We start from the raw sequence: 24,779 nt of genomic DNA on the forward strand, positions 1-24,779 counted from the left end.
ATTTTTTCATACCACAAGAAAAATCTTTGTTGTTTTTATTACAGATAATTACATCAACAATTGGTATGCAAGGAATTCATTTCAGACCTTCAAAACGTATTTGAAAGAGCGTAACTTTTCTCCTAATAGTTGAGAAAACAATTTTTTTTTTTAATTCACTTACTATTGAATAGTAGTCAAAGGAAATACAGTTTGATAAAATCTATTGTTTTCAGTCTACATTTTATCAGCAGCAATATAATTTAAAATGGTTGATCTGAAATATAATTCTAATCTAATTTATTTCAATTTTTGTACTATTAGTCAAAAAATAAAACTTTTAAAACGCTTATACAGTAAACTAATAGTAAAAGTAATGCAACAGGCGGCAAAAATGAAAAACCTAAGCTTTTGGCAAAAATTCTGTGCCCAGGTATGACAGAAAAATATTTTAGGGTAAAAAAACCCAATTTTTAAAGTTAGGTATGAACGAGTAGTAAAATTGTAGAAACAAATTAAGATCAAGGGTAAACGCAAAGAAAACTAAGACATAATTAACATCATTTTATTTATAACAGACCTCTTTTTAAAATTGTTTATCATATTTTCTTTGCAAGTGAAACAATTTCATTCTGATGGAATCAGATTAATTTCAGTATAAAAAAAAAATTAAAACAAGAATAGAAAAGAATACTTCAGGCATATTACTAGTTTCAATTTCTAAACAGGAAAATAATACTCTTGTTTTTTTCTTAATAACATTTCAAACAATTTTTCTTTTCTCTTAAATTATGAATGGGAATGTAATTTTTTTCGGCTTTTTATCTTTTTCCAACCTTTACTCTTTTTTTCTTAATTATATTATATACATATCACACACTCTTTTTTTTAACTTTACCTTAGTAATAAATTATTTATATAACAAAACATTGAACCCCTAGCAATTTCAAAAATATCTGTTTAGCTATTTTCTAATTGGTTCTTCGTATCAGTTTATAGTAAAATAATGAATTGAAATGTGAGTAAACCAAACATTTGACACTATTGATGTACATAAATCAACTTAACATTAGAAAAACTACCTTTTTTAAAAATCAAATGTCAAATTTGAATTATGCGCTTTTTTTTTTATTACAACGCTAATTCTTTTATATGATAGTTTACACAGAAACATTGCATGTACATTAGTTGTGATTTCTGTTTCTACAATATGCTTTTAAATGTCCTGAATTTATGTTTAAAAAAACACTGAACCTAAATGCACATTTTTAAACATAAATTAGAAGTCAATAATATGTATACCTTCGTCAATTGTTACATTAGACATAAAAAATTTAATAAATAAATTCAAGATTGTAAAAAAAAAAAAAAAAAAGAAAGAAAGAAAGAAAAAGACTTGTGACTAAAATATATTTTATTCCCCTATGTATCGCATCACACCCTCACATACACAGTATTACACTCACATGTATAAAAAACCTAGTTGGAAGCGTGGTTATTAATTATCTGTACAAAAAGATTGTTAATTATCTATATTCGCCCCCTTGACCGTCATCTATGGCAATAAATAAACCATTTGCCCCTTAATTCATGAATTAATCCAGACGTGCCTGGACTATTCTAAATACTACACACTATTTTTTTTTTGCTTTTTTAAATTTTTTTTAAAATAATATTTTTAAACGGGTCGATTAAATTCTTCTGAATTTTAATGCATCAGTTTCTGAAATAAAAAGAAAAAGAAAATAAATAATGATTGTTAACGTTTCATTAAAAAGAAAAATGTAATGTAATATATACGTATGTGATATATACAGACTACAGAATGTCTATTAACACAACTGGGAGGATAACATTAAAAAAAAATCTTAGCCTACAGATTTTTTTTTAACTACTATTGCTTTATTTTTTTAACGATTATTTTTTTAATAAAAAAATATATATTTATTTTCATTTTTCGTTTATAAAATGTATAAATGCAAAAAACCTAGCCTAAAATGAATAATGTTGAATCATAATTTGTCGTTCATTCTGAATGTTGGTGTGACATTAAGCATAATTTCTGTACTATTATTACAGTGCTCCTATGAACATGAAAAAATACAGTACGCGTTTATATATATTATATAGAAAGAAATTAGTCAAATGAAATGGTCTTCTATTAATCTTGTTAAAAAAAAAAAAATTGCAAATTTGTCCCAATCTATTAACAACTTCTAATGCTAAGAATTTTGGGGAATGCAGGGTTACAAAAATATCATGAGCCAAGGAAAACAAGATAAATATACCTTTTGTATTTTTATTCATATAAAAAAACCAACAACATTAAGGCTGTGATTAATATTAAACTGTCGTTCAAATTAATCGATGATAATGAACGAAAACTGCACCAAGGTAGAACATTTTATTAGCATTTCAGTTGTGTATAGCATGGTGATAATGTAACATATATTTATATATAACATATATTATTATATATACATGTATATACACAACGCACATAATATATGATATATATAATATACTAACGAGAGGTTTTGATTAAATCAAATCAAATTTAGAAATTAAAAAGTACAAATAATATAATTGTATTTATTATTTGTGTAATAAAAAAAGACAACCAATAAAAGAAACACTTTTGAACTTAGGTCACTTTTAGTGGAAAGCTTAATTGAGATTTGGATATTGTCAATGTTGAGCTGAAAAAAAAGAAAAACAAAAAAGAAAAACAAAATCAAATCTGAAAGAAAATTCAAAGAATTATTTCTACAGTCTATTTTGGCTATCAGGCTTTTACTTTACGGTTTTACATATATTGTTATTATTACGATAAAAGAGGGGGGAGGGAGAAATGTATTAGAATTGATTAACAGAAAAATAACTTACATTATATTTACAATATTGAAATATGTCACTGTGTTTGAAACTGTTGCATCGAATAGGGCATCATCGTGTTGGCCGGTTGCATAGCTGAAGACTGCGGCATTTGTTGAGAATTGGGCTGTGCGCTGCCGGATGGGGCTGCCATCCCGGGCCACGAGCCGGCTGGCATTTGCATCCCCATCCTACCTACATAATTCTGTTGGTAACCGAACTGACCGTACGGATATCCTTGCATACCCTGGAGGTATTGCTGTTGCATGTGGGTTCCGGGGGCAGCCGAGTACCCCTGCGGATACCAATATCCCATGTTACCGTACATGTAAGGCCATTGCGCTGCGCTGACCTGGTTGGCGTTGGTCGTGTTATTCATGTTTGCGGCGTTGTTCGGATCCGATGTCTCTTTCCCCCAGAAACACTTGACGATCTGTCCACTGATTTCGGTATTGTGAATCGTTTCGATAGCATGCGTAGCGGCCTCTTTAGTCATGAACTTGATGAAGGCGTAACCCTTGTCTTTGAAGCATCTAATATCCTTAATAGTACCGAATTGGGAGAATACCTTTTCCATAAGGTCGTCGTTGATGCCGTTGACGAATCCACCGCAGTAGACCGTGCAGTTGGTCGGGCTCGACTGGTTGTAGACTTCGTCGAAAGTCGGCGCCTTCGCATTGTTCTGCCTGTTCCTCGTGTCCCTTGGAGGCGGAGGTTTCCTCGTCGACCAATTGGTCCTTATGCTACGGCTCCCCAACCATTGGCCGTTCATGGCCAATATCGCGTTTTCCGCTTCGGCTTTCTTGACGAAAGACACGAACGCGTACCCTTTCGACTTGAGGGTCTGTGGATCGCGGACGATGCGACAATTGGATATCTCGCCGAATGGGGCGAACGCGTCCCTTAGGGCTTGGGTCTCGATTTCGGGACTCAAATCCCCGACGAATATATGATGGTGATTGCTCGTGTCCAGTTTCGGTGTGTTGCCGGGGGACGTTGCCCAATTAACCTTCATTTCTTTCTCCAAAAAAAGCCTTTTGTTCATCGCCGCCAAAGCCGTCGCAGCACCCGGGTGGCTGATAAAATCCACAAAAGCATAAGGATCGTTACCCGGCTCCCTTATGACTTTGCATCCTTTGACTGGGCCGATCTGTGAAAATAACGCACACAGCAATTCTTCCGAGACGCTGTGATCCAAGTTCCCAACGTATAGAGTAGTTGGGTTACTCTCTTCGCTCATCCTTCACACTTTTATTTCAACGAACGTCTATGCGAAAAATCTATTTTCCACGAATATTCCACACAAGACAAAAATTAACACGGCCTTACAACTAAACCAAAACCACAACTCACACAAGTATTGTGAAGAAGCTTTAAGCCAATGTCGACATGAATCGCAGACGGCGACGCTGTCTGCGATTCATACTCCTTTTTTTACGTTCCGTCCCACCCGATTTTATTTAAGACGGAATTTAAACAATTTATTGAATCCGTTCCATTTAAATTAATTGGCCTTTTTTTTAAATGTATTAGACTTTTCTCTCCGCCTTTGCTCTTCCCACTTTGTGATCCGGCACCCCTGCATACATTTGGAAACAAAAAATTCAATTTTATCGCAATTGAAACCCCGGTAAAGCGAATTTAATTAAAATCCCATCGTCGATTCTCCATTCTTTTCACTTTTTATCATCTAACTTGGGTTTTTTTTCCCTTTCAAATTTAGCGTTTTAATAATGTAACCTTATTTTCGTGTAAACCCACGATTCTTACGGGAGTCGAGTGTCGTCCAGCAGTTTTCCTCCGGTCGACACTCGAGCACGTTGCTGGGGGCGTTTTAGTTTTAATTTTCTTTTCCGGCTCTCGTTTGTTTTCCCCCGACGTGGGACCACTTTCGATCTTGCGTCTGCAGCTCCGAAAGGCCCTCAACTCCAGCGCGTTTATGTCCAAAATGCAGAACAAAGTCACAGTCGTTCTGGGCGCTCAGTGGGGCGACGAAGGCAAGGGCAAAGTCGTCGACATGCTCGCCACTTCCGCTGATCTCGTCTGCAGATGTCAGGTATTCAATGAAATAAATTAAACAAACCGATGACCTATGTCAGTCGTTTTGTCGAAGCATGATTTTTTTTGTCTTTTTCTTTCGACAGGGCGGGAACAACGCTGGCCATACGGTCGTCGTCGAAAAACAGGAGTTCGACTTCCACCTTTTGCCCAGTGGCATCATCAACCCCAAATGCATTTCAATCATTGGTAAGCTGTGAGATACATTTTTAAATGCACTCTTCATTTCTTTCACCTTCCAATACTTATCCACTTTATGGCTCAAATCAATTTTCAATCAATGTACGACTATCCAACACGCTACATGACTATAAAATAAAAAAAAAACGTGCATATGGCCTGGTTAGACTATTAAGGGGTCATAAGCAAGGCCCATCATGGCTCATCCATGTTACTGCCTCAAAAGTGTTTAAGGCTTGAGGTGGGAAAATTGATTTTAGCCAGGATTGTCTCCCATGGCAGCCCTGATTTGATTCAGTCTTAAGTAATAAAGCAAGAATGAAGTTATAACGATGACTATATCATTATAATTTCATTCTTGGTGGAGCTGTATAAAGGTGGCTCTCACGTGTCCTGCATAAACCTCTTGGACTTGTTCACAAACCCCAAGATTTTGGACCATTTTATCTCGGGGAGTGATTTGGTGATGTCCTCTCCTTCAAAGATTTCAAATCTAGACCTAGCATACCTATCACACTCTGCGAGGTAGTGCCTTGCCGTTTCTTCTTTTATTTCACAGAAGCGGCAAAAGGGATCTGGTAGGAGACCCATTACGAAGAGGTGTCTTCTCAGTGGGCAGTGGTCCGTCAGAATACCTATCAGCCTCCTAATTCCCTTCCTTGAGATAGAGAATAGCCATTTCGATTCTGGTGGTTTGATCACCTTAACAAACTCTTTCGATTGGCTGTGTCCGGGGGATAAATTCCACTCCCTAAAGAATTGTTTCATGCCCCAGTTATTGATACTCTCTTTCGCTGTGCTCTTAGAGTGAGGTAATACCAGTTGTGGCCCGACAAACGCAATATTAGAACCTTCTTTGGCTAGGCCATCCACCTTTTCATTGCAAAAGTGTCCTTTATGTGCTGGGTCACCTTATTCCCAAACCTGAAAGAGATCCTATTGATAAGATCTATAGTTTCCTCCACCAATCATGAGGTTGACAAATCTTTTTGTAATGTCCTAAGACTAGCCTGACTGTCAGAAAAGATTTTAATATCTTTTCCCTTAATTTTATTTTCCATAAGTGTTCTACAACTCACATTGATGGCCCAGATTTCCGCCTGAAAAACGGACGTGTTATTGCCAAGAGGGGAGGAGATGCTGGTTCCTAATTTTGGTATGTAGATTCCTGCACCACTCCCTCTTCCTTTGATAAGTGATCCATCTGTGTAGCAGTCTATGTTATGTCATGTTATGGTCATCATCCAGACTGTAATTATAATCACAAGGGGTGACTACCTGAAAGTGCTTTTTCCCTGAAGGGGTTTTAATCTTTTTATCACTAACGCTTAGTAATTGACCGTTAACCTTACTCAATAGTTGTGAGGTATGTAAAGTTGCAGTTGATTACTGAATGTGTGGATGCTTTGAGTGCGGTTTCTTCACAAATATTCATGCACTTCGAAGCGGACAAGAAAACCGACAATAGCCAAGCACAGCAAACTCTGACTATTGTAGCTCAGCAAATGTCAAAGCACCCATCCGTACTAGTCTGTACCTTTGCTTGACATTCGGCGAATCCCGTGTCTCGAGCCACCTTAAAACTATCGATTCTTATGGTACAAGTTTATTACTGCGTCGATTGCGAAGCGGCGGACACCAAAATGTTTCTTGGGCCTGAATTATTGGGGTAGTCTTTAAAATGCAAAGGAAGTTACACAAATGAACGGGCTCGCCTCACAAGTTACCATCGGAGTACTCAGACGTGTGGATGTTCTGCAGCCAATGAGTTATATAAGCTCCATGTGCTTTGGTGTATATTTACCCTTAAAGACAAAAAAAAAAAAATGTAATGAATTCTACCTTTGTTGTTGGTCAACCACCATGCTTTTAAGGGGAAAAAAATACTCAAATTTGTTTCCTCAAAGAAAACAATTTTAAAGACCACTCGACAAGTTGGCTCTAGAGAGGAAGAAATTGAACCAATTTCCTTATTTTTAAACTGAAGAGTGTAAAAGGATTTCTATTTCTTTCTTTTTCCTCCCTTCCACTTTCAGTGTATATGTACTTACAACACAGTTGAAAAAAAAAATGCATTAACTGTTTATTGTCTATCATGTTAAAAGTGTGCTCTGAATTTTTAATTATACAAAATTATTTGATTGGAGAAATTGTTATCAAACTCTCTAGAATTTTCGAGATGTCGTCATGATTTGTTTTTTAAAACACTGCGTGTTTCTTAAAATGACCAAGTTGCATATAACTTGCCAAAGAAGCAATATTGATTCTAGTTTCAGGAGAAAAAAAAAATCCCAGAAAACGATGAAATAATCTGAAATCCTTGATATATGAAACTATAAACAGTTTTTTCTTTTGTCTCTTTTAACAGTAGAGAAGCAAGAAATGCTTACACAACCGCCCTAACCCCTTTTGAACTAGACAGTCTTCCTTGGGACTTGACCCCATCCTCCNAAGTTGATGGGTAGGAAATAAATTGCCTTTTCCAAAAATTGTTCTTCCTGACATCTGCTGGCCGGTTGGGTTATAGGTGATTACAGGAGGTCAGTGCAGTATCCAAAAATACCTGCTGTTAATACCTTAGTTGTAAATATTAAATATCAAAGCTAGCTTGATAGACTCGGCTCATAGTCCTGTGGTCGTGGGTTTGATTCCCATCATCGCCCCTGTAATTTTCTAACATGCTCCCCTTCCCCGATATAAATCAACCAGCACAAGTACCATCCTCAGGCTAATATGTAAAACAGAAGACAAAAAAAAATTCAAAGTTTGTAGTTTACAGCTTTTAAAAATATTTTGAAGCATGTCATCGAATGGAATGGAGTGGTTTGTAATAGTTTTACTACCATATTCTCTCTCTCTCTCTCTCTCTCTCTCTCTCTCTCTCTCTCTCTCTCTCTCTCTCTCTCTCTCTCTCTCTCTTCTTTTCTCTTCTTCTTCTCTCTCTTCTCTTTCTTTCTTTCTTTCTCTCTTGTTCATTAATAAATAAGAATAATGTTTAAAGAAAAAAAATTGAAATTTTTTGTTTTGAGGTCAGAGTGATAAAGTGATAACCATAATCTAGGTTAAAAAGAAGGGATGTGATAATGGAAGCACATTTTAATTATTCTAACTTGATCACTCTTATTTAGTTGAATGTAATATCAGCCTTCTTGATAAATATTGAATAAAGGGATCGGGGATGAAGCCTTGTAGGTGACAAAAAACCACTTCTTTTTCTTCTATCGAGCTTTCGACTATATTTAATGCCTTCCTCAGGACACTATTTCAGTACAATCAATGTTACGCTCCAATATACATATATAAATTATAATGATAAATCAACAACTTACTTGAAATTTTTTTTTTATTATTTTGGCATCAAAAAATTATACAGCCATGGTACAAAGAATATATACAATTTAAACAGTTCATATTATATTTTCACAGACACATCATTTAAAAATTTTATTATCAAGTTATACACACTGGGATTCTTGAATAGAGCTCTACTTTCCGTAGTTGGGTGTTCTACTCCCTCTTTCTCCAGATCCTGGTAGAATTTATTTCTGGCTGACAAATGCTGGCTGCAGTGAATTGTTATGTGCGTTAGGTCCTCCTTTAACTCCGCATTTGTCACAATTAGGGTGTTGTTTTAAGTGGAAAAGTTGTTAAGTCTTTTTTATGTCAGCTACAATATAATTTTTGATGTTAGTAAATGTGTTTTGCAAGCACTGAATTGCACTGAGGCTGTCTGGGCAAATTATAATGTGATTCGCTGTAGGAAGGTTGAGATTAACTGTAAAGAAAGTTAACGCTGCCTTAATTGCTAATAATTCCGCCGAATAAATTGATATCTCTGCTGGCAGAGGAATTGATTCCCCTTTATTGATGCTAGGGCAGAACCAGGAGCATCCAACCTTACCAGACATGAGGGATCCATCGGTGTAAACAGTTAAGTGGTCATTAGGGAAAAGTTCCTGAAAATCAGCAAGCACTTGTTATTTAAAAAACTTGAAAGTCAATTAAGACATGTGGTCCGAATAGAAGGGGCCGGATAACTCAACCCATGACCAGACTAGTGGTTTATAAAGTGCAAGCTTATTTGAGCATTTTATTTTCAACGTTTAGAATTGCAGTAGAAACTCTACAATGCTATGGTTTTATTGTAGTTTAATGTTTATGTTATAATGTATAAACGGGACACATCTGTTGGACTTGAACCCTTTTGTGGCATACCAAACTGCCCAAAACATGGATCAGACAGTGGATTAGTCTTCCATTCATTGGGAATGTAGCCCAAGACAGAAGGCCCGCAAAATGGTTCATCAAAGGGCCATCACAGAAACTTGACAGAACTACTAAATCTAGGATGAGTAAGGATTGGTATCATTGTTGGACTGCTAACTGGGCACTGCAGACTTCAGAGGCATATAGACTTGGGGTAGCAGAAACAAGCCTGCGCAATATTGCTAGGAAGAAGAAGAGACAGCGAAACACATATTCTGTTGGGTGTGAAGGCTTATGTAGGCTATGATCCCTACTTCTGCGTGAGGAAAAACCCCTTCCTAAAGGATACACACTGGACTCCTTGATAAAGTTTTAGGTTCTGGTAAAAAGCGTTAATTTTAATGAGGAGCTCTAAACAACAATGGAGATATACAATAGACCAATACTGGTCGTGGTGCGCAAGTCATTAAGAGGCTAACTTTTTTTCTAATTTTAATCTTAATCTTTCGGCTCATTAGTAACTAATTGGCATCACAAATGATATAGATTACCATAGTAACTCTCCTCATGAATGCAACTTGTCAATTTTTCACAGCACTACTAACAATAGAGTTATTATCTGATGACATAATACAAAGTTTCTTTCTCCAGCTCCTGTTGGCTTATTGCTATTCATAAATCATCAACTCGCAGTGGTTAAGTGCAATTCTCATAACGGGTGGCATACTTGCCCAGTATGGCACCACCTGTTTTGTGATGCATTAAGCAGCCTTTCTTTACATGCTGAACACTTACATGGGCCTTGGCTCAAAAGAACGTGTCTTTGTGCAAACTGCTATAAATTTTATTTTGAAAAACTCAGAACATTTTTAAAAATATCCTTAATATAATTAATCCATAGTTTTTATTATTCCATTCTATTGGGCAGATTTTTAGCATCGATATGTTTTTGAACTGAAATCAAAAATTTCTTTTGTATGACCATTTTTGTGTCATTGATTTCGCATTCCTGGGAAGTGGGCTTGGGTTGGGTTAGATTAGGAAGGGTTCAGTTGCATATCCGTGATTCAATGCTTTTCAGTGAACCGGCAAAAATATGTGAAACACGTATTTGCTTTATTCGACACTCCAAGATATGAAAAACGACCTTTCAAGTGGCACTTTTATATTTTATTTTGTTGAACATTTCAAGGTTCTACCCCCGTTCTCAAACTGCTACTCAACTTCATAATGAATAGGTTTACTTATACACGATGTGAATTGCATTTTCGTTAGTTCCAAATATTACAAATGTGGCTGACTAAGTGGTATTTCACAGCTATACATTGTTGATTACCAGCTGTACATTGAATGCAACTTGTTAATTTGTTTTTCATACTTTGCATAATGTACGTAATCAATAAACTTAATACCCGGCATAATATACATAATCACTACACTTAAATTATAAAAAAGAAATTATATAATAATTTGTATTATATGAGATTATGCTTTGCATATGCATTAAGAAATTCTTCAAAAGTTAAAGGGAGTAATTCCTTGGCTCTATACAGAGAGCAAGCAGGAAAACACCTGATTTGAGAATTGTGCTTGAGCATGGCAGCTGGTATTTGGGTCTGCTGTTTCAATTCTTGGAGGGAACGGGGTAGTTCTATCGAATATAGTAATAATAGTTGTGTTTACCTAGTAATGTGAGGGTAGATGGCAGAATATCGAGTACCCATCAACCCTCAATTATTTTAGTTGTATAATGTATGTAAAAGTTGTGTTGAGAGTGAATGCAATGGGGGAATATTGAGTACTCCACAACCCTAATTGAGTGAATGGGGTGTAAATAGGAAATGTATTTAAGAATGAGTGAGAGTGTGAATTGGTTTGGATTTAGGAACTACATGCATTCGGTGTTGAAATGGCCTAGCTGTTGACAGCACCGGAGGCCAACCTATGTGGCTAGATGGGCAAGACTGAGGTTTGACCCTGAACTGCCAACACCCAGGTGATTCTTGAGGCCTGCCAGCAGTTTACTGTAAACAGCAAAAGCTGAAATTGCAGGCGAATTACGAGAAGGGAAGAGGCTCAACTCAGCACATGTCTGTATGTACCTGTGCAGATTTGAGCCTGTATAAATTCAAAAATCTTCAAAAGATACCTTGGACAAATATAACAGTTCCAAGTTGCCCAGTTGAATGTTAATTGTGGCTACAGATTTTTCTTAATTAAAAAAACAAAACCAGTTGTTACAACTTAAGATAATTCTAGTATGATCAAATAATATTTTAAAAAATGTTTTAATTTAAAAAAAGAATGGAGCATGATTTACATGCTGATGATGGTTCCCTTCAGCCTTTTGTAAACTCTGATAGTGGGGAGAACACCCTAAATAAGTAGTCAATAAAAATAAATTTCAAGAAGTCCATGGATGATATAATTTAAAATAATTGTTCGTGCAAAAAAAAGAGGTTTAATGCTGACAAAAGCTGAACTAAACTGATTTCAACTTTGAGATAAAGTGTGATAACGTTGAAATTTTATTGTTAACTTTTTTTTAATAATATATCTATTTATTGGGTTGTCCGGAAAATAATGCAGGATTTTAAGTTTTCATTAAAAAAAATCTATATAAAATATTCTGTTTACGTTTACAGGATTANGGAAATTATTTTGATTAAAGAACATTGCTTTAAAGTAACTAGTTTCTTTTTTTTTGTTTAATACCAAAATCCTGCATTATTTTCCGGACAACCCAATATATCAACAATTTAGCCTATACACTCTAATAACTAGGAGCTAGTTTTATATGTGAAATAAAATATGTACAAATGTATATATTTATTTTTAACAAATACACAAGTAAAAAAGAAAAATATGTAAAATAAAAAACATTTAATTATGCATTTTTTTAAAAGAATTTTATAATTTGCACATATTAGTTGAATAATGTGTAAAAAGGAGGAGTAAAAGGAAGAACATACAAGTTAAAGAAAAAAAAAAAACTTAAATTAAATGTGTATTGTTTAGCAAACTGGTAGTTAATAAAAGGTTGAAGTAGTGAGGAGGGGTCAGGTTAGATGTATTTCAAAAAATCACCTTTTTTTTATTTTATTGCCGATGTTTTGACCTTTGTTCAAGTCATCTTCAAGGCCTGGGTAAATTAAAAACATGCTGTTTAAAAAAAAAAATTATACAGTTTTTTATAAAAACAGCAGGATACCAATTCACCATGTATACACTAAACAAACATGACACTACAAGAATAACACTACACTTTATGTGAGTATGAATTACCTGTATCAATCTTTATATTAACATAATTATTTACATTGTATAATTTAAATTAAAAATTCCAATCAACATATGTTTGTATTTTTCTGAGGCGGGAGATGAGCAGAACAAAGGTCGAAACATCGGAAATAAAATGAAAAAGATATTTTTCTGAAATACGTCAAACCTGACCACTCTTCACTACTTCAACCATTCATTTATTAAGGAAATTTACAATTTAATTATATTATTATTTGTTGAATTTGATTTTTTTAAATTAAATCTTTAATCTTTAAAATTATTAAAATAATGTACATTATTAAATTCTTGAAATTTTTTGGGTACACCTTGAAATCTTTAATTCTCTGAAACCCTTCTTACATTTTCTTGCTCTTTTTTTAAATTTTCAACATTTTATTGCTTGTTTTATTAAATATGGACAAAAATATGTAAATTAAGTTAAAATGTGTAATTATATGTAAAATCCTCCAAATATTTACAAATACATGAAATAAAAGAAAAGTTTACAAAACGGTGTATGAGGCTCAGAAAAAAATGTGAATATGTGAATACATATAAATCCTGTCCCTACTAACAACCCATAACATCACTAGATAAAATTATTTAGGGAACCAATTCATGATTGCAAGTGTACATTTGAAGAAAAAATTAAGGAATCTTTTAGTTGAATGAAATGAGAGACATAACACACATGTGAGGGACATTCCTCCAGTGTCTTCCAAAGTACTTGTACACATTTTGGCAAATTTATGTGAGGATTGTAGTAATATGATTCCGATTTGATTTCACATAAAATTACACACTAAATTATCAATTATTTTAAATTAATTAATCTTTAATCAGACCACAAAACCTAATCCTTTTTTTTTTTTACTTGCACTCATTCCATCATTCATCATTTCCACAAAACCTAATGGACTAAATTATCAATTTTTCCCCCCTGTTAATTCTTTAATGGCTATTTTATTTGTTTAAAGGAAATGGGGTGGTGGTTCACATGCCAGGACTATTTGAAGAGCTTCACCAAAATGAAACAAAAGGACTAGTCGGTTGGAAGGATAGGTTATTAATTTCCGATAGGGCACATATGGTTTTTGACTTCCATCAGGTGAGTTTATGTTTTGTTTTAAATAATTTAATGGAGTTTATTATATTATTAAAGCGTATAAAAACATTTGTTTGTATAGCAAGTCGATGGATTGCAAGAGCTGGAAAAGGGGAAGATGTCAATCGGTACTACTAAAAAAGGTATCGGTCCGGCTTATTCATCGAAAGCTACAAGAAATGGGATACGAATAGCAGATTTAATCGGTGATTTTAACACATTTTCCGAAAAGTAAATTTTTCTCTAAATGTAAATTTCATAACCTTTAGTTTTCGTAAATTAACATTTAATGTTTGTGTTTAGATTTATCTCTCTGGCAAACATGTACAAAAAGATATTCCCAGATCTTGAGGTGAATGTTAAGGAGGAGCTTGAGAGATACCGTGACTATGCCGAGAAAATTCGTCCACTAGTTGTAGAAACCGTTTCATACATACACTCTGCACTTAAAAGTGGGAAAAATATTCTGGTGGAAGGGGCTAACGCCGCAATGTTGGATATAGATTTTGGTATTATATTTGTACATTTTCATATATGAAAAAAAAGAAATGTATCTAGCCATGCAGTTTTTTTATAGAAAATTTCTTTATTAGGTACTTACCCTTATGTAACATCATCTAACTGTAGTATTGGAGGTGTATGCACTGGTTTGGGCCTTCCACCTTCAACAATTGGTGATGTTGTCGGAGTTGTAAAAGCTTACACAACCAGAGTTGGAGATGGACCTTTTCCCACAGAACTAACTGATGTAACTATTTGTTAATAATTACGTAAATGCAATATGTTTGTGTGTGTGTGTTGATTTGTGTAGTTTCAAATTGCATTCAATCTTTCTCGTTTACTATAAACAAATTATTAATCTAATCCTATTAATAAAGTTGTAAATAACAAATTATTTAATGTGTATTAATACTTTGTGTACCAGGGAGTTTTACGATTGTGAGTCTTAATTGATACTAATAGCCTCACTGCAGTCAGTTTAATTTAATCCTTGAATTTTGGTTTGATAATAGACAAAAGCCAGCCCCATTAACATCATTAAATTTTGTATATTATCTTAACTTTATTTATCATTAGTTTCATACTACTGCCTATTGTTGATTTATTCAGACCATTCAAATCACATTTGAGTTGAATTTTATTTGGGGGGGGGGGTACCGACAACCCCCACGTGTTTCATGTCTTGATTGAGCAGAAATAAAATGTATCTTCAAAAAGTTCAGTTAAACATTTAAATGATATTCCTTTGTAGTATTGTTTGTATATTATTAACATGTGTGTGCATTTTGTTTATAATAGGAAGTTGGGGAAATGTTGGTTGTTCGGGGTGGAGAATATGGTGTTACTACAAAACGGAGAAGGCGTTGTGGATGGCTCGATATTCCTGTTTTGCAATATACTTCAATGGTCAACGGTTATACGAGGTGGGAGAATTTGGTTTTTAATTACAATGTTTTGTGTATAAAGGCGGGTCCAGACGGGTGTAACGTGTAATGTGGATTATGTGTAATTTAGAGTGAACAGTGTGGACGGCAAACGAACTCAACGCGAATCATGTAACGCGAATCTTGAAGAGGGGGCTGTTCCACTCAGTTGCTACGAACATGGTATAAACCAATAAGTTCAAGCGACTGTTCGTCACTCCACATCATGAACGTCCACACTACACAACTGCCACGAACGCCGTCCAAACGAGAACTGCGAGCGCCTTTGTGTTCACACAAAAAACCGACACCCCGATGGATCCGGTCGAACGGTTGGGCGAGCGTTACATGTAATGCTCGTAGTAGCGTCCACACAAAGAATTCGCCTTGCATTACGCGTTACGTTACGTGTTACATTACACTCGTCTGGACCCGGCTTTACTTGTAAAAAGTTTATAAACTAATTTAGTGTTAATACAAGCAGAGTTAAGTTGAATAAAAGCAATTCATTTTTCTACTGTATTATAATTGTATGTAAATAAATTGTCATATTTTGAGTTGAAAGTTATAGGTAACATAAAATAGGGAGATTTTGCATAACGTTAGCTTGAACAGTAGTGCTAAATCGATTGAAGTGCGCATATGCGGATTTAACGGAATGCTGTCTGAAATATCGTCCTACATTATTTGTCTTAGAATAGCGTGTTTGTTAGCAGGTGACAGTAAAATCAACAAAGTAGTTTTTCGTTGGAGATATAGTCCAAATAAAAAAAATATATATTACATATGTAAAAATATAATAAAATTGTTTATTTTATAATTAACATTTTACAATTCGTACAAGTCTTCATGAATCCTGCCTCCTAAGATTGTTCGTATATGTGGTGTTCCAACATTAAACTATTTAGCTGTTTTATTTATACAATTAAGAATGACAGTCAGCTAGAAATACATATAGCAACCTTATACATTTTCCCTTCAATAAAGCCACAGCATTTTTGTAAAATAGTCTCTTTGAATCACCTAAATACAATTTAAAGGCTAAAATTCTAAGAGACAGGTATAGAATGTGGCTATAATGAGTATGTATATGGTTAACTGTGCATTGTACTATTTTACTTTTCCTAAAATTGCTAAGCTAAGCTCTTTGTTCTCAATGTCATTTAAACTCAACTTGCCCTGAATTGCCTGGTAATTAAGGTTTACTTTATATGTTAGAGCTTCTACAACCATCAGGTTCTCAGCATTTGCACACCTGTCGTCAGAATTCACAAGAAAATTCGTAACAACGGTTCCTTTCTTTACAAACTTGCAAGATACGACTGTAACCTGAACTACTACAAACTCCCCAGGAAACTTAGTGTCAGCAGCAAAATCTGGCAAAAAGTCTTCAAATAGCATTTACCTTATTGGAAAGACATTAAATTTAACGGTGACCTGAAATAGCAGAAATGTTGTGCAGAGTCTCTAATACAATCAACACAACAAAATGTTTTGATGAGGTTTTGTGTGATAGAAACCTGAGCTTGATTGTCTGCTGTCATACTGATCTGTCGATCTCACTCGTTTGATATTTTAGACAAGTTTCGGCATATTGTTAAAGGCACACTCTATGCAGACTATCGACAGAAGATGTTGAAACATGTCTCAGTCATCCAGTGTGAATAAGCAAATAGGGATGATCAGAGACGATCAGGCTACACCACAATAATTGTTTCATATTTCATCACAATTTGCTAACTTTCAACTTAGGGATGGTTATTATTATTATTGTTCAAACTGTCAATTAAGTTGTAACTACTTGTTTTTGTTGTTACAACTACTAACTACATGTATTTGTTTGTTATATATATATATATTTTTTTTTAATTATTTAAAAGACAGAAGTAAGTTTGCTAAAGCGTAGCCATAATATAATCGATTTAAATGTCAATAAGGGACCAAAATTGGTCTATATTATCATTTTTATTGTTTATTTCAGATTGTGCATTACAAAGCTTGATATACTTGATGAATTAGATTGCATCAAACTTGGTGTCTTTTATAAGAAAAATAACCAAAAAATAAATTACTTCCCATCATGTGCAGCCGAACTCAGTACAGTTGAGGTAATATTTATTTTGCATTAGCTTAAGAAATTTGAGTTGTAGCAGTTGTTAGGTTTATGGGCTGTGAGACTACTACGGTCATCACTGCCCCTTTATTTTTCCCATTTTTCCTTATTTGCTAACATTTTGTTCTATTAGAAATACATTAATTAAAATTATCAATATCAGAAATTATCTGCTAGTATTTTTTTAATATAACATGTATACTATTTATTTACTATTGGAGATCGTGAGGTGCGGTCGTGTGACGCAGATCTCAAAAAAGTTAACCTAATCAGCTGAAACTAAAACGTATAAAAAAAATTTAGTGTAAAAGTTGAATAAAGTAAATAATAATAAAGTTTTTAAAAAAGTTTCTTTATATTAAATTAATTAAGTTTTTAGTTGGGCTAAGGTTGTGGATTCAAATCCCGCTCGTGACACTGACTTTTTTATCTCAACTAAAAACCTTAATTAACGAAATATAAAAAACTTATATTAAATTTTTATTTGCATGGCATTTTAAAGAAAATCTATAAAAAATAATATTTTGTGTTTAGGTTGAATTCTTAGAGATGAAAGGCTGGAAATCAAATATTGAAGGTGTTAGAGAATTCGCAGATTTACCACAAGAAGCAAAGGATTACATATTAAAAATTCAGGAATTGGTTGGAGTTCCAGGTAGTTATAGACTTTCAGTTTATCTATATTGATGCACAATTATAGAACAAATATATAATACATTAAATTTATATAATCAATCTACCACTCATTATTGATTTTGGTTTGTTGACTGGTTTTCTAAAAAATGAATTGATTAATGTAATTTTATAGAGGTAGACAGTCCATTTATCAGAACAGATATATTATTCGCATTATTACATATACAAATTACAAACACCTAACACTTGGTAAGGTAAAAACCTAGCTTTGTCCTGAAAAAAACTTCACAGTAGCACCCTTTCAGTACGACCAGGCATTGCTAGTGTCGAATATGCTTTTAGTTACACTTAGTGGTAAATTGTGGTAATGTTTCTTCATATAACATCAATTAACAGTATGCTCTGAATATAACTCATTAAAGCAGTGCGATTCAGTGTCGTGCAAATTTTGGTCGACTTTTCCCAACAGTAGACTCTCTCCACTTTTTCTTGTAATGTACAAGACATTTTTATGATTTGAACAGAAATTTGATTAACATAAAAACTAAACTTTAGTGTGATGAGTTTTAAGACAGTGTTATCTACTATTAAAAACCCTAAAAGGTCAACAAATCAATTTTTATTTACGCTTTGCTTGTCAAACATTAAGTTCTTTAAGTTCATAATTGTGGGGGAACAGAAGTTTATAGTAAAGTAGACCAAAAAATATTTTTGTTCCTAAAATATATATACATATTCATATTTGCACCCTTTAAAATCATTAAATACGAAATACGGACCAGATTTTTATAGTAAACAAAAAATATACATTTTTGCATCAGTAAGGACCAATTCCCCTCCGATGTACGGTGTGTAGCACCACTCGATTGTATCTAAATTCAATGTTGTTAGATCATTAGAAAATATTCAATTTCTTTTCTTTATACCTTTGCGAACAAGGTTTAGATTGTGATAAATTGTTTGATTTTCCCAAAAAATTCGTGTTTGGGGTATTTTTGGGTGCACAATAATTGGGGGTTAAATGAGTGGCTGGTATATTTATTTAATTTGCATATTAACTCATTCACTTCATGATTATATTTTAATTTAATTTTATCTTATTTATTTCAGTTAAATGGATTGGTGTTGGCAAAGGAAGAGAATGTATTATAGAAGTGAACTAATAAAAGTGGACCAGCTACTGCTGCTTAGAAGGCTATAACTAATGCTATAGAAGGCATTAAGCAGATAATAAAATAAAAAAATTGCAGGATGGAAAATTTTTTATTACAATTAAACTTACTTTGAACACCAAACTGGCTTAAGTATCATATTTGTATACATATCAAGAAATACATTTTATTTTTATTTTATTTTTGTTTTAAATAGTTATAGCTTGTTAACATTGCAAGTTTTATTTTTGGCAAAGGCAATTTAAAAAACAAAAAATTCATTATGATTTGCTGATTTCCCATTTTTTAGTTGTATTGAGAATGGACTATGATCATTATTAAATATAATAATATTGGAGTGAATTGAAAGTATTTATGAGCTGCTTCAGTTCTTATTTAGTGGCATTTGTCCGATTTTTGTTCTTTTATTTATATTACACCATATAGTTCACTACATCTAGAATTAGGTGACTATTGTTTAATTTAGTGTTATTTGATAGTAATTTACCAACTTTGTGGGTTTGGATGGTGTCATTTGTTCTCCATCATTCTCCTCTTTGAAATGTAAACTGGGCATTAATTATTATTCCATTATATTGATATAATTATGAAATAGCCATCTTTGTTGAAATTATTGCATAGTTCATAATTTCATTTTTTTAAAAATAATATGCAATAATTACTCAATCAGTATTTGAAAGAGTAAACATAATTTTCCTCCACTTGTGGGGCTTAGGTCCTAAACTTAATTGCTAAAATCAGACCACACTGTGGCTGTTTGTTATAAAAATAAATTAATAATTTTAGTTTGTCTTAGTACCTGGAATGTTATTTCCTACACATGGTTGATATTTTCTATAACAATTTTAAATTTATTTAGAAATTAAAAATGTTAAATTTCATTAATTTTTATTAACTTTAATTATGACATGGTAATATGCAACAGTTATTTGAAACCTTGTTGGTTACCACTTTCAAGTCCAACTTTCACTAAATTCCAGTAAAAACAACAGTCAGAAATATAACTTGGGGGAAAAAAATCAAAAGAAAAGGAATAAACTACCTACTGGAATGAACACTAGATTGCACCAATAAAAACTTTAATTCAGAAGTTATTAAAATAAATATATTAAAGAGGAATAGGTTTAAAATGACCTTCCTGTTGATGTCTCAAACAAGCTTTCTTTACAGTCAAGCAAATTACTTAGCAGAGGCTTTCTCTTTGAGGTTATGGAAGCTTTAAAGTGAATGTCCTTACAAAACAAGACAATTTTAATTTGGACTGTCCTAAACCTAGGAAAGTTCTCTGTGGTTACTATAAAAAGTAAAAATCATGTTTTTAATCCTGTCGAACCAATTCAAGCAATCTTGTCATTACCATTTCCTAAATGGTTCTTTCTTTGAGATCAAAAATTGATCAGCTTTCACTTTGCTGTTTGCCATCACTTATCATCAATCACAGCGGTAATTTTAACATTCATTGTGTTTGGTGCAGCTGGGTACAATAAAATTAAAAGTAGACTCACTCCCTACTTATTTATTATCTTCGGCGTAATTTCTAAAAGACATTTTACTATTTGCTTGAACTTTTTCTGCATTGACAGTTCATTGCCTGTTCTCTTGTTTTCTGGTCCTCGCGTTCTTTTCATCTCATCTATTGATATGAAAAACCGTAGGGCGGAGCAATCTTTCAAGCGGGATTATAAGTATAGTTTTTTTGTCATTTAAAAAGATGGAACCTTTGTGAGAGTTCATGGCCTGGAGCAACTTAAATTTTTTTCCCTAAAAATCTACCCTACACTTCATTGCTAGTATCTGGCATACAAGTATATCTTAAAAACAATAACACAATAGAAAAGAAAGTTTTTTTTTATCCTCACTGATTAAATAAATAACAATTTTAATGATAATTGTGTGTCTTTTTAGATAAAAAAATTAAAATTTTATGTTAAACAAGGAATAAAACGGTGTTTCCTAAGTTGTTAATTCCCTTGTTTCTGGTTTAGTAGCACATTGTAATTTTGAAATTGTATTGATAAAGTTATAATTTTATGTTTAACCTTGTTAAATATTTATTTATTAATAAATGGTTAATAGATAATTAATTTTAAAAAATTGTAGATTGAAAAGGATAATAATATATTAAAACCAATCCTTAAGAGCCTCTGCCATTAGCTTTCCATTATTTTTGACCAATTTAAAATTAGAATTTTATAAACAGTATTGTTATGACAATATATTACCTTATAAACTTTTAATTTTTAAAATTACAAGTGATGATTATTTACAACAGTGTATTACTTAAAGAAGTATTATATATTGTAATTGTGGTTGTGAATTAGCTGCTGCAAAACAATTTTACTTGTAGTCCCTTATTTTTATTTTTGTTCTGTTGCAATAGATTTTTGTTTATATTCTCAAGTGAAATTCTCATTAAAATTGATCACATCAGATAGAACGACAATGTCAAAAAAATAAAACTAATTAAATTTTCTTTCCAACTGAAAGTGTACTTAAAACGCTTGCTTAATTCGTGTTATCATGCTCAATTATTAAAATTTGTTCTTCAATCTTTTGTAAATATAGTTGATAAAAAACGTAAAAATAAAAAATACAAATAAAAAATGTGTGCCTTTAAAAATACCATATCTACCAAGGAGTCTAAGACTGGTATGATGGTAAACTCAGTGCATTATATTATTTACCCAGTTTAAAAAATAATTATTGCATTAAACACTAGGTTATTATTATTTATTAAACTGTGTAAAATTAACAATCTGTCATTAGTTTATTGATTAGAGTTTATTTCTTACAAATAGGTGCACATTTTAATTTATATCAAAGAGTATAATTTAAATGTGTTACCACATATTTTGATTTGTATTCAAGCGTACATTATAAACATTCTTCTGTTATATATTACAAAAGACGGCCTTTTTTACCAGGATTTTGAATTATTACAATTTGAATGAACAATGGAAATTTATTCACTAAAATGAGTGTTTGAAGTTGGTGTGTTTCCATTATTTTGTACTACTAATATAGAAACGTTACCAATAATGGTGCTATGCAATTAGTCATTCACTTCTTTAAGAATTTGAGGATATAAATTGAATATTTTTATAATTTTGAGTAATCTTCATAATAATACGTGTGAAATTCATTTATTGAATATTAAGGCAGACGTTGTTTTTATTTAACTTTTACATTTCATTCATTTGTACCGCTCTATTATGTTCAATTTGTTGTATTTGTTATTACAATCTTTAGTTCATGAAAAGTCAATTTAGCAGTATTATTTTGCCTAGTTTTAACACAAATTTGTTAAAAGGGCGGTACTTGTTGATGTCAATTGGAGATATGTGTTATAAATTGCTTTATATTCAAAACATTTATCGCTTCATTTAAAAAAACACTAATTATTGTTAATTTAGCCTGTGCTTAAATAATAAATTACAGAATATAACGGTTTACTTTGCAAATTGTAAATTGAATTTTGGTTACCATAAATAAATACTATTGGATGAAATGTGATATTTGAACATTTTTTATTATTACTTATTTGTATTAGTACTTATGCATTGTCAACAAATAATGCACATGCTTGTAGAAAAAATACTCCTGTTTTGAAACTAGTTTCATTTTTATAACTTGTCTCTTCCTAAATTTAACGAACTTTTGTTTGAATTCATAATTATGATTTCGTCTTAAACTATGACTAAGAGCAGATAAATGCCAAATTTTTGTAAACAAAAAAGATAGTTATTGCGGTTATTTGCTCAAATATATTTTAATTTCTCCTCTTACGATTCAAAAATAATATGCTTCAGTTATTTTGTGTAATATTAATATCCTACTTATAACAAAAAAAAAATCTAAACAAGCTTTTATAAAGATGTGCATTATATTGTCAAATTATGGCTTTTATATTTATATTGAAATTACAGTATTGTGATCACAATCAATTACCTAAATATTTTGTTTCCCGGAATTGTGATAAATTATTGCAAAGTTATGGTTTATTTCTAGTCCGTTTAAAATTTGGGTTAAGATCAATTTGAAAACAGAAACTTTGTATTACAATAAGGCTATGCCTCACTTGGATCAGATTTGAAATAGTTTACTAATATTTTTCTTTAAATAAAAATTCTGTTCAAATGTTGAATTCCAAATGTAAACGGCACATTATTGTACATATTTTTGTTCGTTTCATTTAGCCTGTAAGTTTAAATGTTGTAAAATAAAATAAAAACTAGTTAACCATTTTGCGTATATTTATAGCATCTTAAATATGTTTACCATGTAAAATCCTATATTAATTGAAATATATATACTTTAATTATTATTTAGAACGTACGTCCAACTTAAATAAAATTTCAACTACTTGTGTAACACTCATTTGTGCCAACACATCATAAACATAATTTCTTTTAATACATAAGACATTTTAGTGTTTTTAATTATTAAAATAATTACTAAATAAACAAATTGTAAATGGATGACACTAACACTTTAACATCTGACTTTAAAACAAACACAGCGGCATTTTCATAAAATGTACACCAGTTAACGATCAACATTATTTTTTGACAATAAGTGTATATAATGTAAATGTCAATGTTATTCTTTGTAAAGTGTATATAATATACATTGGATTATATTTATGGGATGTTAAAGACAGTTTGTACGAATTGTACAAAAATTATCTTCTCTTTGTTTTTGAGCTCATCTTAATATAAAAATTGTTGGAATTATATGTTTATATTTAGAATTAATTTGTTATTTAATTCCTTAATTCATTCACTGAGATTACTCAGTTAAATAAGTGCCAATTACAAAAAAAAAAGGAAAAAATGGATTTTTTTCCGGTAATGCCCACTGGGTTTATTTATGGTTTTGTTTTAGCAAATATGATATGGTTTTTATTCATACTCAACTACCGAAGCGTTATATTTCAGAAGAATTCTCAGTGTTAAGAGCGACAAGGAAATATTTTTAAAATAAAATTTATATATTGTTCGTGTATGTTTGTATATTTTGGTGCCTTGTAAGGCTAAAACAAACAGTTCCTTCTCCTTCTCCTAAAAACAGGACTCAATGAGAGACTTCATAAATTTCTTTTCAAATTCCACCAGAAAAGTAGTAAAAAAGTTGTAGGGCATGGAAGCAATGAAGCAGCGTATTCGCTTAAACAGAGTATATTTGGTGTTAAAGTGAAATCAAAAAGTGTGTAGTTGTCAACCAGCAGTTGTAATTCTAGATGTACATCAAAAATGTGGTCCAATGAATAAAACTTATAAGTTTGCCAAGCTTTCGGCATGTATTTTGCCTTCCACAGGGCAAATTTATTTAAATAAATATCTATAAAATCTAGAGTCTCACAGTTAAAAGTCCTTAATTGTGAAAACTGTATAACCATTATAATAAAATAATATAACAATTAGTAATAAAAAACCATTTAGAACTTTAACAATTAAAAAAATACTAATAAAAAAAAATCAACCAAAAACAATAATGAATNTTCACAACTAAGGACTTTTAACAGCTACTCTATGTGGACTCCAGAGTTTTTATTTTTTTCATAAATTTGCCCTGAGGATATAAAAGTTTTGTTTATTTTGACCACCTCTCAAAAAGAGTGTATCCTGCCTAAAAAAGTCCTTGTTAAAGAAAATCATGAAATTTATGAATGTCCGTCTGCGGTGCAATTTATTTTGTGAATGGAGAATTTATTGATGATGATCAAAAACACTGAAGTGTGAATTTGAGTG

General features: G+C 32.2%; 2 protein-coding genes across 3 annotated transcripts; one reads left to right on the top strand and one right to left on the bottom strand.

Annotated features, from left to right (window-relative positions):
* Window positions 1-1,327: 1,327 nt before the first annotated feature.
* LOC106663348 (nucleolysin TIAR) lies at window positions 1,328-4,239 on the bottom strand. 2 transcript variants are annotated; one of them, XM_014388139.2, is made up of 2 exons: window positions 2,866-4,239; window positions 1,328-1,702 (listed from the first exon to the last, which is right to left on the bottom strand). In XM_014388139.2, the coding sequence occupies exon 1, from the start codon at window positions 4,091-4,093 to the stop codon at window positions 2,891-2,893; it is 1,203 nt and encodes a 400-aa protein (XP_014243625.1). In that variant the 5' UTR covers window positions 4,094-4,239; the 3' UTR covers window positions 1,328-1,702; window positions 2,866-2,890. The 2 variants fall into 2 exon arrangements, with proteins under 2 accessions (XP_014243625.1, XP_014243627.1); XM_014388141.2 differs by lacking the exon at window positions 1,328-1,702 and adding an exon at window positions 2,544-2,678.
* Window positions 4,240-4,413: 174 nt separating this feature from the next.
* Window positions 4,414-23,759, top strand: LOC106663328 (adenylosuccinate synthetase). Its single transcript, XM_014388087.1, has 10 exons — window positions 4,414-4,909; window positions 4,998-5,100; window positions 13,557-13,687; window positions 13,767-13,915; window positions 13,988-14,193; window positions 14,278-14,432; window positions 14,984-15,108; window positions 17,090-17,216; window positions 17,756-17,876; window positions 18,968-23,759. The coding sequence occupies exons 1-10, from the start codon at window positions 4,793-4,795 to the stop codon at window positions 19,018-19,020; spliced, it is 1,287 nt and encodes a 428-aa protein (XP_014243573.1). The 5' UTR covers window positions 4,414-4,792; the 3' UTR covers window positions 19,021-23,759.
* The last annotated feature ends 1,020 nt before the right edge of the window (window positions 23,760-24,779 follow it).

This window comes from Cimex lectularius, unplaced genomic scaffold (assembly GCF_000648675.2).
Source record: "Cimex lectularius strain Harlan isolate CLEC.00 unplaced genomic scaffold, Clec_2.1 scaffold78, whole genome shotgun sequence".
NCBI classification, from domain to species: domain Eukaryota; kingdom Metazoa; phylum Arthropoda; class Insecta; order Hemiptera; family Cimicidae; genus Cimex; species Cimex lectularius.

Excerpts from the sequence above, each read along its gene's own strand:
- LOC106663328 (XM_014388087.1), top strand. The coding sequence starts at position 4,793 with ATGTCCAAAATGCAGAACAAAGTCACAGTCGTTCTGGGCGCTCAGTGG. Across the intron at positions 4,910-4,997 it reads ATCTCGTCTGCAGATGTCAG|GGCGGGAACAACGCTGGCCA; the intron begins GTATTCAATGAA and ends TTCTTTCGACAG. Across the intron at positions 15,109-17,089 it reads ATGGTCAACGGTTATACGAG|ATTGTGCATTACAAAGCTTG; the intron begins GTGGGAGAATTT and ends TGTTTATTTCAG.
- LOC106663348 (XM_014388139.2), bottom strand. The coding sequence starts at position 4,093 with ATGAGCGAAGAGAGTAACCCAACTACTCTATACGTTGGGAACTTGGAT.